We start from the raw sequence: 16499 nt of genomic DNA, 5'->3' as shown, positions 1-16499 counted from the left end.
TTTAGACATGTTGTCATACTGGAAAGCGGTTGTTGTGTACGTGATTTTCATGATTTTTATAAGCTACTTAACCTGTTTTCTACATGACTTGTTTGATGGGATTCTTAATTAAAGTGTCTACAACGCCCAGAAGCACACCTGAATGAAGTTTTAAGTAAAGCAATTGTGTTGAAAACAAATCCATGCTGTGTATAGCCTGGATATTGTTACCAGCAAAGTGGTGACTTTATACTTAAGGGAAATTATAGATATTTTTTGGAAATGATGCCCAATTATGAAGCGGGAGCAAAAAGAAATATTTGTTGCTGATAAGCTGATAAATGAGTCATGTTTTTATGTGAAAAGTTACCTCATACAAGGTAAAGTTTGTTCTAACACAACTAAAAAATTACTGTAATTTAACTTCCTGAATAGCCAGTTACGTTGCTGTAAAAAATGCTAGTCAAACGTGGCATTAGCAAAGAGGCTATAACTAAGACAATTATAGCCATTAGTGTTAGCAAATTAGCAAAACATTTCTCAACAACTTTTTTTTTATTATTAGATTGAGTTTGTGCAATACAGACACCCTTAATTTATGAGTGTTTGCTTACTCTAGCATATTGCCAGGGTACACCGTCGAGTTATCAAGTTTAAAACTCCAGATCAAGAGGTGTAGAATGAGAAGATGACAGTTTGGCCTTGACTAGACTGATGAGCTCTATTTAATGCTAAACTGAAGTGTAAATAAAATGTCCTGAAGCACATTTGGACTGATATGTAGCTAAACATCATTGGCTGGATAAGAGAATCATTTCATAAAGCACTTTTGATTTTTTTTTTATCTTAATAAAAATGTTAAGAATGGAATGTATGCTTGTTTTCAGAAATGTAATTTCTCACATTACACCAGCATTCCGTTCTGGCGGTGAAATCGACTTATCAGACATTTTCAATGAGCATAAACAAATGAATGATTTTATTGTTGCAAGTCTGTTATAAGATTAGCCAGGACACTGTTGGGTTTCCGTGTGGAGAGTATCGTAAGTCTGTCCCTAGTTGCAAACAATTAACACCTGTTCACAGTACTATTGGCTAAGAGAAAAAACAAACTGAAGAACTAATGCTTTACTGATGAGAAAACACTGTATGCAGCTGAAGTATTTAAATCTAGTAGGTAGGTATAAAAAAAAAAAAGGGGGGAAAGTCATGTAAAACAACATTTTTTTAATAACCGAAAACAGAAGGAAATCTGACTGGTAGCTTCTGTTGTATTTAAAAAGTAAAGGAAACACATATTTCAGGTCAAACCTGAAGTAAAGTACCTACAATAGTATTTCCACTATTGGCTTCAAATATTACAATCACAGCGACTCTAAAACACCCATCGTGTTTAAAACATCAGGACCCACGATTTTTCTCTGGCAGCTCAGACGTGGTGTGACCTCTTCTTAATGTAGTGATCAAACAAGCCCATTTGTAGCAGTGGGTTTATAAATGACCTAACCCAATAATCCTTGTCTCCCATCTGCACGTCTCGCATTTCCTCCCTCCAACCCGAACTCTACATTCATCAGGGTAATTGGCCTTCGTTGAAACACTGATGTCGCTTTTAAGCGCATTTCTACGCTGTTAAGAGCACGCTGGCTCGGAGCGAGAGTCTGCCCATGCGAGTTCTAGATCTGGACTAGAGATAGACGAACAATTTGTAAATCGTAAGAGTAAGAGAAAAGGGGGGTGGGGGGTAAGGCAACAGCAGGCGTTAATCATTTCATTTATTTGCAGATTTTTCTTGCCGTATAGCTTTCTTACTGTCTGTTCTTTTCTTTTCTCGTCTGTGTGTCCGGAGTGCTGGGTTGACGAGGATCGATGGAGAGAGCATTACAGTAAAACGTATTGATCAGGCGGAGGGCGAGCCGGGGAGATGGCCAAGTGATGCAATGCTTAAAGGAATTTATCCTCTGACTTCTGCATTAACCTTTTATTGACTGCTTTGGCTGTCTATAATTAACACTCACTTTAGCTAAAGTGGTTAGTTTCAGCACTGAACCCTGTGTGTGTGTGTGTGTGTGTGTGTGTGTGTGTGTGTGTGTGTGTGTGTGTGTGTGTGTGTGTGTGTGTCTGTGTGTGTGTGTGTGTGTGTGTGTAAATTGAGAATAAGAATAAATGGAGGACAATGGGAATCGAAATTCATGGGCTATATGTATATTTGTGTGTGTGCAAGTGTGTTAGTGAACAGGCGAGCCCCAGTGGGCCCACAGGCGAGAGAATCATAGATAACTTTCGCATTAGCATGCTATTTCAGCAGGTCTGGCACTCGGGCTATAGGGTTTCGGGGCAAATTGAAATGAGCGATTGTATTGCCAATCTCTGGTGAATGCGGCCCAGGCGGGAGAGGCTCGGCCTGGCTCTCTCAGAGGTTAATCTAGACAGCACCGTACACTTGACACGCTCTCTGGTTTCGACCTTCCCTGCTTTATTCAATGTATGTGTGTTTATGTGGATGTGTGTGTGTGTGTGTGTGTGTGTGTGTGTGTGTGTGTGTGTGTGTGTGTGTGTGTGTGTGAGGTTAGATTTATACCTGCATATATTTGCATATATTCTGTCGAGTTCTTCCGAAGGGTGGTAAAAGTAATCTTCTATGATTATGGGTGTGAATGGGTGTCAACAAGCACCAAACAGTCATTACCGTTGCTATGATATTTAGCCCAGTTATTAAATTGGTATGATGTTTGTTGGGTTATTTAAAAATGTTTGCAACAAAAGGATATGCTCTTTCCATTATACTTAATGAACACCTGTGAGAATATTTGCTTGTCAATTACAATTGCGTCTGCATGTTAATTGCGTATCGTTACCCTGCCTTTTGTGCTAAAATATTCTGTAAATGTGATTTTCTGATTATAGATACCAACTTAATCAGGCATCCGGGGTATGTCACGTGTAAGTGAGCAGTCGTTGAGCTAAATTTCACTTGTCAAACAAGATTTTTTGAATTTTCTTTAAGGCTTTAAATCAAAGTCTCCATTAATAAGTAATGCGGCACAGAGTAAAACTCGATGAGGCGTGCTGTAGTGTGATGAAGATGTTAGTAGCTCAGTGGTTAAGATGTTGGATTTCAGATTGTAAAGTCATGTGTTTAAATACCAGAAGCTACTGCTGGGCCCTTGAGCAAGGACCTTAACCCTAAACAGCTCAGTGTATAAATGTGGTAATTGTAAGTTGCTTTGTATAAGGGTGTCTGCCAAAACCCCTAAAAATGAATTCATATTTAAAGCTGTGTTAAATGTTCCTTTCTCATAGAAGGTAATGATAAATAGTAGCTTCTGACAAGAAAACTTTGACTTTCAAGTAAAGTTTTTTCACCCTGACACTGAAGATTTCTTCTACAAGTAGGGCTTCCCACCATATCAACAATCAGGGTTGAGTGAAATGATAATGTTTTGAATGAAACACGTTACAAACATTAGAAAATAATTCGATAACTTCTGAGTAACAAACTAAAGATAATTAAAAGTACATCAACGTAATGATTAGTTGAGTCAACAAATTGTTGGTCATCATGATCTGACTCTCTTAATTAACATTTGCTGTATCTAATTGGCTGGATTTGTGAAACAGCATGTGAGGAGGGTGGTGCCAATATTGACATCCGCCTGGATGCACCTGAGAGCACTAGCTTATTTAGTAGCTTAATGTAATATAATTCATGCCAATTGGTTCTGAAGGCATAGCATCAATTAATGCTTGCTGTGTTCACTTGCTTTATTATTATTTTTGCATATGTCACTGTACTTAAATGTTGAAATATATAGTTTGTTCATGTAAAATAATGTCTGGTAATGGAGGATAAATGTTTCTTAATGTAGAGATATGCTTAAAATTTTGAATGTTTAATTCTATATTTAGTCTTTCGAAATATCACATTTCTAAACAAATAAAAAATAATAATAATAATAATAGGTGTTAGTGATAATGCAGCTGAGTAGTTTCTAGTATCACTTTCTTTTAGTCATGTTTTTGTGGTGGAATATAAGAAATTTTATTGAGTATATTGCAAGTTCCAAGACGATATGGTTTACATCGGATGGAGAAGTTGATCCTGAGTGGTCTGGTATAGAGCGCTGACCTCAGTCCTATTGAATGGGATGACTTGGAACGCTGACTGCAGTCCAGGCCCCTACATCAGTACCGGACTCTACTAATGCCCTTCTGGCTGATTGATCACAATTCTCCACAAGCACACTCCAGAATCTAGTGGAACGTTTTCCCAGAAGAGTGGAGGTTATTGTAACAGCAAATGGAGACTAAATGTGGAATGGGATGTTTAAAAAGCACATACGTATCTTATGGTCAGATGATTTGACACTTGCCAATCTCTCCTTATAGTGTATGCATCTTATACCTTAAGTGGTGAACATTTATAGTTTTTATGCTAAAATAATATATTTATGATGTCTTTTGTGCTCTTTTTTTCACAATTTTTACACACTGTATGTCTGTGCTACTAGTTCTACTTGTAGTGTAAATTCTGTCTTTAGCAATAGAAAATTATAAGCTCATAAATATTTAGACACATCCTAGTACTAGATCTTTTAAATGATTGAAATTTGCGAGCCGTACTTTTCAGCAACCCCGCTGTGTAAGATGTCCTTCCTTCCTCCTGATAATGCTTCGTCTCCACTAATTCTCCACTTCAGTAACTGATGAGCTCATTTCAGCACACACTCACTCTCCAGTCTCACAAGGTCACCTAATCATATCATTTATGAAGTGATTGCGTGGCTTTATGGTACTTAGCCCATGTTAACAGATGCTGAGATTGAACCCTGATGTAAAGCACGGATGATGTATGGACGTCCCGTGTTTTAATTGTCATCTTTAGCGTGTAATGCTGTAGCGATCGAGATGCTGCAGGCCGACATGCAGCACTTAAGAGGACAGACGCGGCACCATTAAGTGGCCCTTACAAAATATATAACCACAAATAGAGGCCAAGAGGGGCTGTCCTCTGACCGCTTAAAGGCCTCGAACCATTCATAACACAGAGGAAGAGAGGAAGCGCGACTGAGGGAGACAGAGAGAAATTTATTGAAATTATTTATATCTGAAATTATTTATTTACTGTGATATATCTATTTTTGGTGGTAATTGCTGTCCTAATGGAAAATATTGATCTGTATGTGATTTACAGGTCCTCTTACTGATATTAATACATAAAGTTGTACATTACAACCATAGTTGCTGTGTTTAAATAGAACCCCATTAGGAAATCTGTCTGTCTGTCTGTCTGTCTGTCTGTCTGTCTGTCTGTCTGTCTGTCTGTCTGTCTGTCTGTCTGTCTGTCTGTCTGTCTATCTATCTATCTATCTATCTATCTATCTATCTATCTATCTATCTATCTATCTATCAACCTAGTGTCATGATTTGTCTTTTTTTTTTTTCGTTTTGTGCCATACATATTTATTTATTTAGTACCAGAATTGTTTGTTGGATTTTTTTTTATTTTTTTTGTATTCTAGTAAATCTATTTCTAATGATATTTGCTGCCCTTATACCCAATTAAACTATTTTTCTTTAAGCTGAGGCTTATGGTTGGTTGTATAATCATGTATAGATACAGTGACACGCATGTGAATGGAAATAGCATCAGGAAATCAAGGCCTGATTTACCGAGATCAGGAATAAAGAAGCTAATCTGATAAACTGCACATAGTTAGTGGGTGTGTTGTGATTTATAAAGAATAATTGCGCAAGTAATGCAAAGTTCGGGCGAAAAAATAATAAGGTTTGTTTTTTTCTTTTGTAGGCACTAATTGTTTTTGGTAGCGGTGACGAGCTGTGATCTCAAAGACAGTCCCGGAACAGTAACGTTGAAACTTGCCCCACATAATTACTCATCGCATGTATTACTAATTAAAGGATTAAAGGCAGTGAGACATGCTGAAAAACTGTCCAAAACACAATTTGAATGTAAAATGAAAGCAGAAGCATGCATACGGTTTATAAAACATCTTCAAAGGATCTTGAAATGTTGTTAATATCAGGGTGTGAGCAGGCAGCAAATATCTAATGTACATCATTTACCACAGTGGAATTAAGTCTCTTTTTTATTTTTCAGAAATGTGAACTTGTAATGGTTGGTAATGACTTACACATTTAATACCTGCCCAATGCTCATATCACTGTTGCTGTTTTGTACTTTTTTACGTTTATTTATTCCATCGAATAGCTTTGCGCTGACATCACCCTGTATGTTATACTTTTAAATTTGAATTCACAAATATATTCATAACAAAAACTCATTCTTTTCTTGGACATTTAAACGACCTAATCCTTTACAGACCCCGTAATTAATCTTAGTGTGTATTTTTGCAGGTGTTGTCAAGTTTAAACGTTGTAAGCTTTAGTAATCAGACTGTGTGTGTGTGTGTGTGTGTGTGTGTGTGTGTGTGTGTGTGTGTGTGTGTGTGTGTGCATCTTTATAGGATGTTATTATGCATCCATATGAACGAGTGCGACATCATTCTTTCAATCAAGTGTAATTTAGACACCACAACAGAGAGCTGCTTTTAACATGCAGGTGACAGCCATCTGTTACCATACACCTTTAGACAGCAAACACACACACACACACATATGAACATTTCTTTTGCTGCATTTTATGCAAAGTTATTCAAGGCAAATTCAGGTGGTTAGAGCATGACGAGTATGCACATAAATCAGTGCGATTAGATTAAAGCTGCATGCGGGGGCTAACCTGTGTTCCTGGTCAGGTGTTGGTCAGTACAGGCACAGGTGTGTGTTCTTCAGCAGATGATTTACACACGTTTGTCTCTTGTATGATTACAGCAAGCATGTTCCCGAGACTGAACTGAAACCTTCATGCCTTCTTTCACTCACGCACTTCATGCAATTCATTCTTTGGGCTTTAAGGTTTTTTTGTTTTGTTTTAAACAGATGTCATATATAAAGCAGAAAACATTGCTTTTTTTGTGTGCTGCTTAAAAAGGCTTTTTACACACTATTACACACAAACAGAATCATTAGCAGAAGACATGTTATTATCAGAAGCCTGCTTTGACAGTTTTTTTTTTATTTATTTTTTTTATTCTACACACACCAAGTTTTCCATGACTAAATACACTCTCATTGCCAAAAATTACAACCTGGGGATATTCTTAAGAATCCAAACTGACATTCTAAATCAAGAAACTCCAGGAAGTCATTGGGACCTCATTTTAATTCTATAATCCATTTTGACAAGTTCTAAAACTTCATCTTGTATTAAAATAAAGTGAAATAAAGTGGTGGTGTGATCTGGTGGGGTTACTGTTACAGCCATAAAGTTATTCCTCTTATACCACAGCAAGTCACTAAGGATTCATTTTTTATTCATTTTAAAATATTCAACACAATAGAACAACATCAGAACATTCAACACAAAAACATTTAACACAACAGCATTCAACACCAGAACATTCAACACCAGAACATTCAACAACACAGCATTCAACACATCATTCAACACCAGAACATTCAACAACACAGCATTCAACACATCATTCAACACCAGAACATTCAACACCACAGCATTCAACACATCATTCAACACCAGAACATTCAACACCACAGCATTCAACACATCATTCAACACCAGAACATTCAACACCACAGCATTCAACACATCATTCAACACCAGAACATTCAACACCACAGCATTCAACACATCATTCAACACCAGAACATTCAACACCACAGCATTCAACACATCATTCAACACCAGAACATTCAACACCACAGCATTCAACACATCATTCAACACCAGAACATTCAACACCACAGCATTCAACACATCATTCAACACCAGAACATTCAACATCACAGCATTCAACACCAGAACATTCAATACAACAGCACTCAACACCAGAACATTTAACACCAGAACATTCAATACAACGGCATTTATTACAACAGCATTCAACACCAGAACATTTAACACAAAAACATTTACCACCAAAACATTCAACACCAGGACATTCAACACAACAGCATTTAACACTAGAACATTCAACACCAATACATTCAACACCGAAACTTTCAACACCAGTGCATTCAGAACCACAGCATTTATTTGGCAGTTGGTCTGGCCATTAATCCCTGTTTGTTTACCTGCAGAGAGTAACCTGAGTGATAATTGTGTTTCTGTATGGATGTAGATGCCAGTCGAGCCTGGCACAGACTCTACCCCCTGAAGAAGCACCTGTCGACCGACCATATTGGAGCAGCGACGACCCAGACATGCCCCTACCTTTTGACCTCTCTGACATCATCAGCCGGGTGGAGTCACTCCTCTGGAGGTAGATTTTGGAGTATACCTTCAGCTTAATTAGCTAACTACGCTTACATATTTAGTATTATGTAGTTAGCTTTTTTTTTGCTCACGATTCATTTAAATAATGATCAGTATAAATGTTTTAAACATCCAGAACTGACTTTCTATTAAAGTTTTTTAGGGAGGGTGGAATAATATTACTAGCAGAGCATATGTATATTGTCCAAATATGTACCATTTCTTTTCTTGTTTTTCCTGCTATGCAGATTGATTAACTCATATAAAATACATCCGATTTAATTGTTTCATATAATAATGTTTTAACATTATTTGTAAAATTCTACATTTGATGCTTAGCATAGTCCTGCCCATCTCCTTAGTTCAAAATCGAAATAAAAACTGGCTAATTATATACTAAGTCGACCATGCATTGACTACTATTTAAATTTTACGTTAATGAAGTCGACATGTTTTTTATTTACCTTGGCAGAAAAAGGAGACCCATGAGATGATAGGAAGTGAGGGAACAGGGCTGTGATGCAGTGTCAGTTAATATTAGAAAGCTAAAAATAGGTTGATATCTTTATTTTGTTATCCTATCACACAAATGAAGAATTAACCTAACAGCCTGTATTATATGGTAGGTGTAATTCCCAGTTACATGTTTATCAATGTTTAAAATCTTACTTGTGTACATAAGAACACACAGATTACAACAAACTACACCCTGTTATAGTTACAAAAAAAATACCCTTATAATGCTCTAACCGCAGTGCTACTCAATGCAAATTAGTTCTAGTTGTGCTTTCATTTTCTTTTAAATCAGCAGTTTACCTAGCTGCCTACCACCTTAGAAAGTGGATACTTTGGAATTAAATTTGTTCCAATTCAAATGTTTAAAGCTTATTTATCTTAAATGCATTGATCTATTTTAGTTTAACATTTAATTGTATACATTATTAGAAATAAATCTACATTATTTGAAGGTTGTAGAAATAAATCACAGTATACTGACCCTTAACATAACACTAATGTGGGCTTTCTCTAATTATACAGTGTAATTCCTCAAAGCTTAAGCCACACAATTGTCTAGAAACTATTGTATTTGTATGAATTAAGCTTTGGTGTATTAAGATTTATGTGGAATACCTCAAGTGTCGTGCACAAAGCATTTGGATGAATCTTCCCAGAAGAGTAAAGCTTATTATAGTAGCAGAAGGTGGAGAAAAACCATAATAGGACATTCAACAAGCCCATGTTGGTGTGATTGATTAGATGCCCTCATTCTTTAGGCTGTATAGTATATACTAGTGCATGTAATTTATTATGAACACAAATATATAATTGTTATATTGTCAACTTATACCACAAGTTTATTATAATGTATTAAAGAATGAAATATATTGAATCCATTTGTAGCTCCAGTGACTTACAGCAGCTATAAATGTCCTTTCCCTCATTATTTCTTGACGATCATCTTGTCTAAAAGTGCAAAGTTCTATGTCCTGAAGATGGTGGAAAACGTTACAAAGCTCTCACACTGGAGTCTTTTTTTATTAGCATTTCAATGACACCATATCAAATCTTACATGTTTTTATTTGTTGCATCCATTAGACACGTTCCTCTGCTGCTGTTACTTAGAAACGAGAACATAAGAACGGGTTTTCCACATTTTATGTTACAGCCTTATTCAAAAATATATTAAATTCATTATTTACATTAACATTTTACAAAAACAATACCCCATAAAGGCAACATGAAAAAAATCTTTGCAATTTTATTAAAAAAAAATAAAAATCCAATGTACATAGGTATTCACAGCCTTTGCCATGACACACAAAATTCAGCTCAGGTGCATCCTGTTTCCACTGATCATCCTTGAGTCACTCCTCCAATCAGGCGTGTATGGTAGAGTGACCAGACGGAAGCCACTCTTTAGTAAAAGGCACATGAGAGCCCACCTGAAGTTTGCCAAAAGGCACCTGAAGGACTCTTAGACCATGAGAAACAAAGATTGAACTTTTTGGCTTGAATGCCAAGCGTCATATTTGGATGAAACCAGGCACCGCTCATCATCTGGCCAATACTATCCCTACAGTGAAGCATGGTGGTGGCAGCATCATGCTGTGGGGATGTTTTTCAGCGGCAGGAACAGTGAGGCTTGTCAGGTTTGAGGGAAAGATGAATGCAACAACGTGCAGAAACATCCTTGATAAAATCTTTAGACTAGAGACCTGCACGGGACGGATTTTTCTGTCCCGCTTCCACTGCTCCTGCAAATATGCTGTTTTATGTTATGTTTCTCCTGCCTGCGATATTTAAGTTTTGTCCGGCTCACACCTGCAAAAGCCCGCAGGTAAAATGTATAAGTAGTTTTATTTTTAATTCACTGACTGCTTCTTCCTGCTTATCTGCTTTTTTTTGTTGTTTCATTTGCTTCTCTTTTGAATATGAATGAAAAAGAAACTGAAAATTAACAAACATATTTCATTTTATTTGACTTTGGACTGCAAATGGACACTAACAAGGAACTTTTCAGAACACAGAACTGAAACGGTATCTTATAAAAGAATAACAGTCCAGGGTTTTAATGTGCTGTATGTTCTTTCTTTAATAATGAAGTCATATCTGTAGCAATCAGTGATTCTTCTCTGTCTCGCACTTCAGACATTTCGCCACGTTGTGCTCTAGTAGTTACTGCGCATGATCCACGCGAGAGTTCGCTTCCGACCTTGTGCCTGTAAATTGTTTTATTTGATTTTAGTTGACATTATTGCTTTTGTGCAGTAGATACATAATAGTTTATTTGTTTTTAGTAATTTATTCCTTTTAATATTTTAAAGACCATTTTGCCGGAGTCCCGTGAATGATTTTTTTCTCCCGCAACCTGCACACACGAGTATTTTACCGACAAATGAAATCTTTTTCCCGTGCCGCACTCGTTTGCGTTGAGTCCTGCAGAAGTGCACGTCTCCTGCTCAGACTGGGCGATGGTTCATCTTCCAACAGAACAACGATTCTAAGCACACAGCCAAGATAACAACGAGTGGCTACGGGACGACTCGGTGATGTTCGTGAGTGGCCCAGCCAGAGCCCAGACTTGAACCTGATTTAACATCTCCTGAAAGATCTTAAAATGGCTGTGCACCGACGCTTCCCATCCAACCTAAAGGAACTTAAGAGCTTCTGCACAAAAAAATGGGAGAAACTGCCCAAAAAAAGCTGTGCCAAGCTTGTAGCATCATACTCCAAAAGACTTGAGGCTGTAATTGGTGCGAAAGCTGCTTCAACAAAGTATTGAGCAAACGCTGTGAATATTTATGTACCCTTTTTTTTTTTATTATTTGTAATAATTTTGCAAAGAATTCAAACAAACTTCTATCACATTGTCAATATGGGATATTTTTGGAATACGGCTTTAACATAAAATGTGGGAAAAGTAAAGCGCTGTATATTAAAGTTAAATAATTTCACTCATAAAGCTACAATCAAATGACCAGTTAAAGCCAGTGTGAATTAGATTTAAGGCCATTTCATTAGAATAATTGTGTACATTGTCATTGCTTGCAATCAGAACATTTGTGCAAACTCTATAAATACATTTATATTCAAAATATTCTTAACAAAAATTTTTTTTTTCAGGATGTGAAGATTTTGTCAAACCGTTAAAGAGAGAGGCAGATGAAAGACAGAAAATGATTGAGGTATCATGAAGGAGTGGGCACAGGTGGCACAAAAACTGCACTTCCCTGGGAATGATCACTCGCACACATACATGCGCATACACATACACTAACATATATATACACACATATATACACAAACGCACGCACAAAGACGGGAGTCTCCACCGCCAGATCGATAAACGGATGGAAATGAAGAAGGGAACTGCGACGAGACTCGGTTCTTTTTAATCTTTCTCATATCTTCCTTCATGGCCGTTTAATGTCTAGTGTTACGATGAAGAATGCATTTAAGCAGTAGCTTTCAGAAACCTAGTCATCCAGCTGTGTACGATTTTATTCATGTTCACGTTGTGTCTCTTAACAAGCCGTGTCTGTCCTGCATTACACATACAGTATACACCATGCACTCCACAACACACTTATTACTAGTTATCTGAAGATACAGAGCCACCAGGATGGAGGGAGGGCATGTGACCGATGTCTAATGATATCATTAAGTGTCATGGCATGCTGTAGCTTTTAGTTTTGTGTGTCAGTATTGTTGATGAAAATTGTGTGTTTGCTTCTGTCTGCAAGTGTAGGTGTATGTGAACATGCCTGGAAGAGAGTGTATGGGTAGCTGTTTATGTTTGCAGGTGTGTGTGTGTGTTTGTGTGTGTGTTTAGGATGTTACTATAAAGTACATCTCAGAGTGTGCACAGGGGTCTGTGAATATGATAATTAATTTGCGTGTATGTGCGTGGCAGTGTGTATGTTCACATTTACTACTTTTCGTATTGATTTCATCTCAACTTGTGTGTATATGTGAGTGAGTGTAAAATGAAATCCTTTTGATAAAGCTATGTCTGCATAGTTTAAAAGAAAAGAGTTGGAGACTGACTATGACTTACAGGCACAGGCCACACCCCTTTTTCCTTGGACCAACATGAAAAGGCACGTACAAAAACGGTGCATGATAACTTTTGTATACTTTTCTGGCCATAGGCTTCATTGGAAAAACACTGCAACATGCTTAATACTTCAGATGCAGGATGCAATCACTGGACTCCTAAAAGACTTTGAGAGTCATTCATGTCGTGTAAAGCCGTTTTTTTTTTTTTTTTTTTCCCCTCTTCCATTTTTATAAAGCAAATATTTAAATAAAATATTTTTAATTATATTCTGCTATGGTTATATACAGACCACAAAAAAGGTCAGAAACAATGATCGAGTCATAGCACTTTCATTACGCACACAGAATTCAAACGTTTTCAAATAACTTATTTCTTTTACGCATTCAGTTTTCCATAAGTTATTAATGTAAAAAGAATCCAAAAAATTTAAACCACTTTCAAAAATATTTCTAAAAGAAAAAAAAAAAAAAAACATGGATGGGGTCTCAGTGGCGTTTAGACGAGGTAATCTGACTTGTGTGGCCAAGTGGTTTTAGAAAAAGGTCTGTAATTGGTCAGGAGTTATGTTAACACATTGCCTGTGGAAGTGGGTGGTTTCTGGATTTATTAACAAAATGATAATAAAAAACAAAGCTAGTGAAGCTGGAGGTCTGGATTTCAAGGCTGAATAATCCGAAATGTTTAAAAAATTCAAAACAGTGAATCTTTACACTTCTCTTTTTTCCCGAAGGTAAAATGTTTATAAGACCTTTTATCTTAAACCATGTGAACATAGCTGAGTGGGTTTGTGTATGCAAGTGTGTGTGTGTGTGTGTGTGTGTGTGTGTGTGTGTGTGTGTGTGTGTGTGTGTGTGTGTGTGTGTGTGTGTGTCCTCCCAGGCTGATTAGTGTTGATAGGCAGCTCAGACGGAATCCTTCACTTCCTGCTTTCGCGTAACTCCAACAGCCTGTCCACTTGCTTCCTCTCTTTCTCTCTCTCTCTCTCTCTCTCTCTCTCTCTCTCTCTGCTCTTTCTTCTACCGGCTGAAGAAGGAACACAATCATCTCCACAAAACTAAAAACCAGAGACACATTGCACTAAACCACGGTCAAACGAATGAAGGATGGGAGGAGAATAGTGGATATCCTGTAGAGGAGAGAAGCACAAGAAAGAAAAGCGCTAGAACATTGAAACTAGCTGAGAATGAACGGAAGAGGATGATTGTTGAAGCCAAGCAGCCTTTCTTTCTTTCTTTCTTTCTTTCTTTCTTTCTTTCTTTCTTTCTTTTTTTTGTGTTGTTTTTTAAAGCTTTTTATTCTATGTCGTCAGTGTTACAGTAGATCACCTGTATTATGATCTTTGATTCAGAGGCTTAAAATGTGTTTTATACTTCCGAGGTTTTAGAGTTGTTGCCAAATATTGTGTTGCTGCGATAATGCTGTATTGATTGTATCAATTTTTTTTTTAAGTGTTTATTTTTATTTTTATTTCCTTTTAATTTTGCTTTCTGTGTTGTACCAAATTCTTTCTTTAGTGCTCAAGGCCTACTGCATTTCTTAATGCATTGTGTGTGCGAAGCACTAGCGATAATAAAAAATAAAACAAAACAAAACAAAGATCCTGTTTTATCCATGGATGGTGATGATTTCTGTATGTATGCACAACACCTCTTCACTGCTTAGTATTGAATATCCCTGGCTATCTTTTATTATTTTATACCTAGTCCAGTTTCACAACACATTCTGAAAACCACACTGTATCTTATATATTATTAGGAAGAATAAACAAGTGTTTATGGAAACACAATGATTTTTTTTAATAAGCCACAAGCACACTCAATAATGGAGTGGAAAAGTAGAGGTTATTGTAACAACAAATTAGGATTCAAATGTGGAATCGGATGTTCAAAAAGCACATAGCAATCTTATAGTGAGGTGTCCAAAAACCTTTGCCTGTATAGTGTGTGACTGGTCATAGAGCTGCCATATAAACAAATCCATGACCAAACAGTTTATATTGACAGTTTTCTCATACACGGGTTACCACAGTATGTGTTTGGTGTGTTAGAATGTCTGTGTCACTAAGTTCACCTTTGTCTGTCTGTGTGTGAGAGAGAGAGACTAAGAAAGTGAGAGAGAGAAAGATTCATGTCAAAGTTTAGGTATGGTGAAAAAGTTCAACTCACATCCCCTTCTTTCAGGAACTTTGGACAGATTTCTCATCTTTTTCGGATTTCTTACATCTTACATTTGCAAGAAAATGTCAAAGTTAAGTTAATATCAATAGAAAGTCCATTCATAATTTTTTTTTTAGAAACGTGTGTCTGGGAATTTTTTTATATTTTGGTTAAAGCACAAGGAGAGAAATATTTAAAAGGTTTGTCTTCATGGGGACATTTGGCTGGTCCCCACAAAGAAAATAAAACAATATTATACTATATATTTTTTGGTAAGTTTTTGGTTAGTTTGAGGTCGAGGTCCTCACAAGAGTAGTAAGACTGTGCATGTGTTTGTGTGTTTTCCTCCTGCTTTACCTGTCCTTCTCTAGGTCTCTGTATAGACTGATGAGTAGGTTATTCTGTGTGACAGAAGGTCCCTTGAGCGTGTGTGTGTGTGTGTGTGTGTGTGTGTGTGTGTGTGTGTGTGTGTGTGTGTGTGTGCTTATGTGCACACGTTCATGATAAACACATCGGGCAGTTCATTTTGTTAACTGCCTGTGAGTGGACCTGTCAGACCCATGAGCCTCCTGGTTAACGGGCTGCTATGGCAACGGTGCTCAGTATCCTCAAGGGTTAAACAGCTACTCAGGTGTGTCACGACTGCCTCTATCACACTGAGACTGATGCGTTATCATGGAGACAGTCCACTTCTGTCCTTTCTATTCATCCCGGTGACATTTCTGCCACCTCAGTTGGCATCTTGGCTGATTTCACCTTGAAACCACATTCAGTTCAAGTTGACAGGGCAAAATTTTACATCAAAATCTTAAGCAGAAACATACAACGTGTACAACAACATACATCGTACATCATACTTAAAAAAAAAGACTATATAGTTGCCACACTATATTCTGTAGACTGTATTTTAATTGTCAACAAGCTATTTTGATAAATTATTGAATTTTGGTAGTAGTAGTAGTATTTATTAAACTATTTATTTACTTGGGATTATTTTTATTAGTAGTAGTAGTAGTAGCAGCATTTATTTAATTATTTATTTAATTAGGATTATGATAATATTTTATTAGTAGTAGTAAGAACTGGATCTGTAATCAATTTGGTGGAATTTGGTGCCACCCAAATAAGGATCGGTTCACTTTTGAGTCTGGTTTCTCTCAAGGTTTCTTCCTCATGCCATCTCAGTGAGTTTTTCCTTGCCATAGTTGATACTGTCTTGCTCATTAAGGATAAATTTACAATTATAAGTAAACTTATAGGCATTAAACTTTATAACTTTATCTCTATAAAGCTGCATTGAGACATTTTCATTGTTAAAAGCGCTTTACAAATAAAAATCAATTAAACAGATTTGTAGTAGTAGTAATTTGTAATTTCCTGCTACAGGATGTTTACTGCTCGCTTTTTTTTTATTATTATTATTAGTTTTCATTCAAATTTTGTGTTAGC

The 16499-nt window shown here is 36.7% G+C and overlaps 1 protein-coding gene across 4 annotated transcripts in view; it reads left to right on the top strand.

The window, feature by feature from the left end:
• Positions 1-14490, top strand: part of fto (FTO alpha-ketoglutarate dependent dioxygenase) — a 172671-nt gene extending 158181 nt beyond the window's left edge. Inside the window, exons 9-11 of one of the 4 annotated variants that reach the window (XR_014535146.1) lie at positions 8199-8339; positions 11958-13065; positions 13482-14490. Coding sequence is in view for 1 of the 4 variants with exons in the window: in XM_083550898.1 (XP_083407024.1) it covers positions 8199-8339; positions 11958-11964 (148 nt within the window). In the remaining 3 variants the exon portion in view is untranslated. Of the gene's footprint in view, positions 1-5788; positions 6563-8198; positions 8340-11957 lie in introns of those variants that run through there. The other 3 variants (XR_014535147.1, XR_014535148.1, XM_083550898.1) reach the window with 3 other exon arrangements.
• Positions 14491-16499: the final 2009 nt, after the last annotated feature.

The sequence above is a fragment of the Silurus aristotelis genome, assembly GCF_946808225.1.
Source record: "Silurus aristotelis genome assembly, chromosome: 9".
In the NCBI taxonomy this organism is placed as follows: Eukaryota; Metazoa; Chordata; class Actinopteri; order Siluriformes; family Siluridae; genus Silurus; species Silurus aristotelis.
This window is presented reverse-complemented; position numbering and strand designations above follow the sequence as displayed.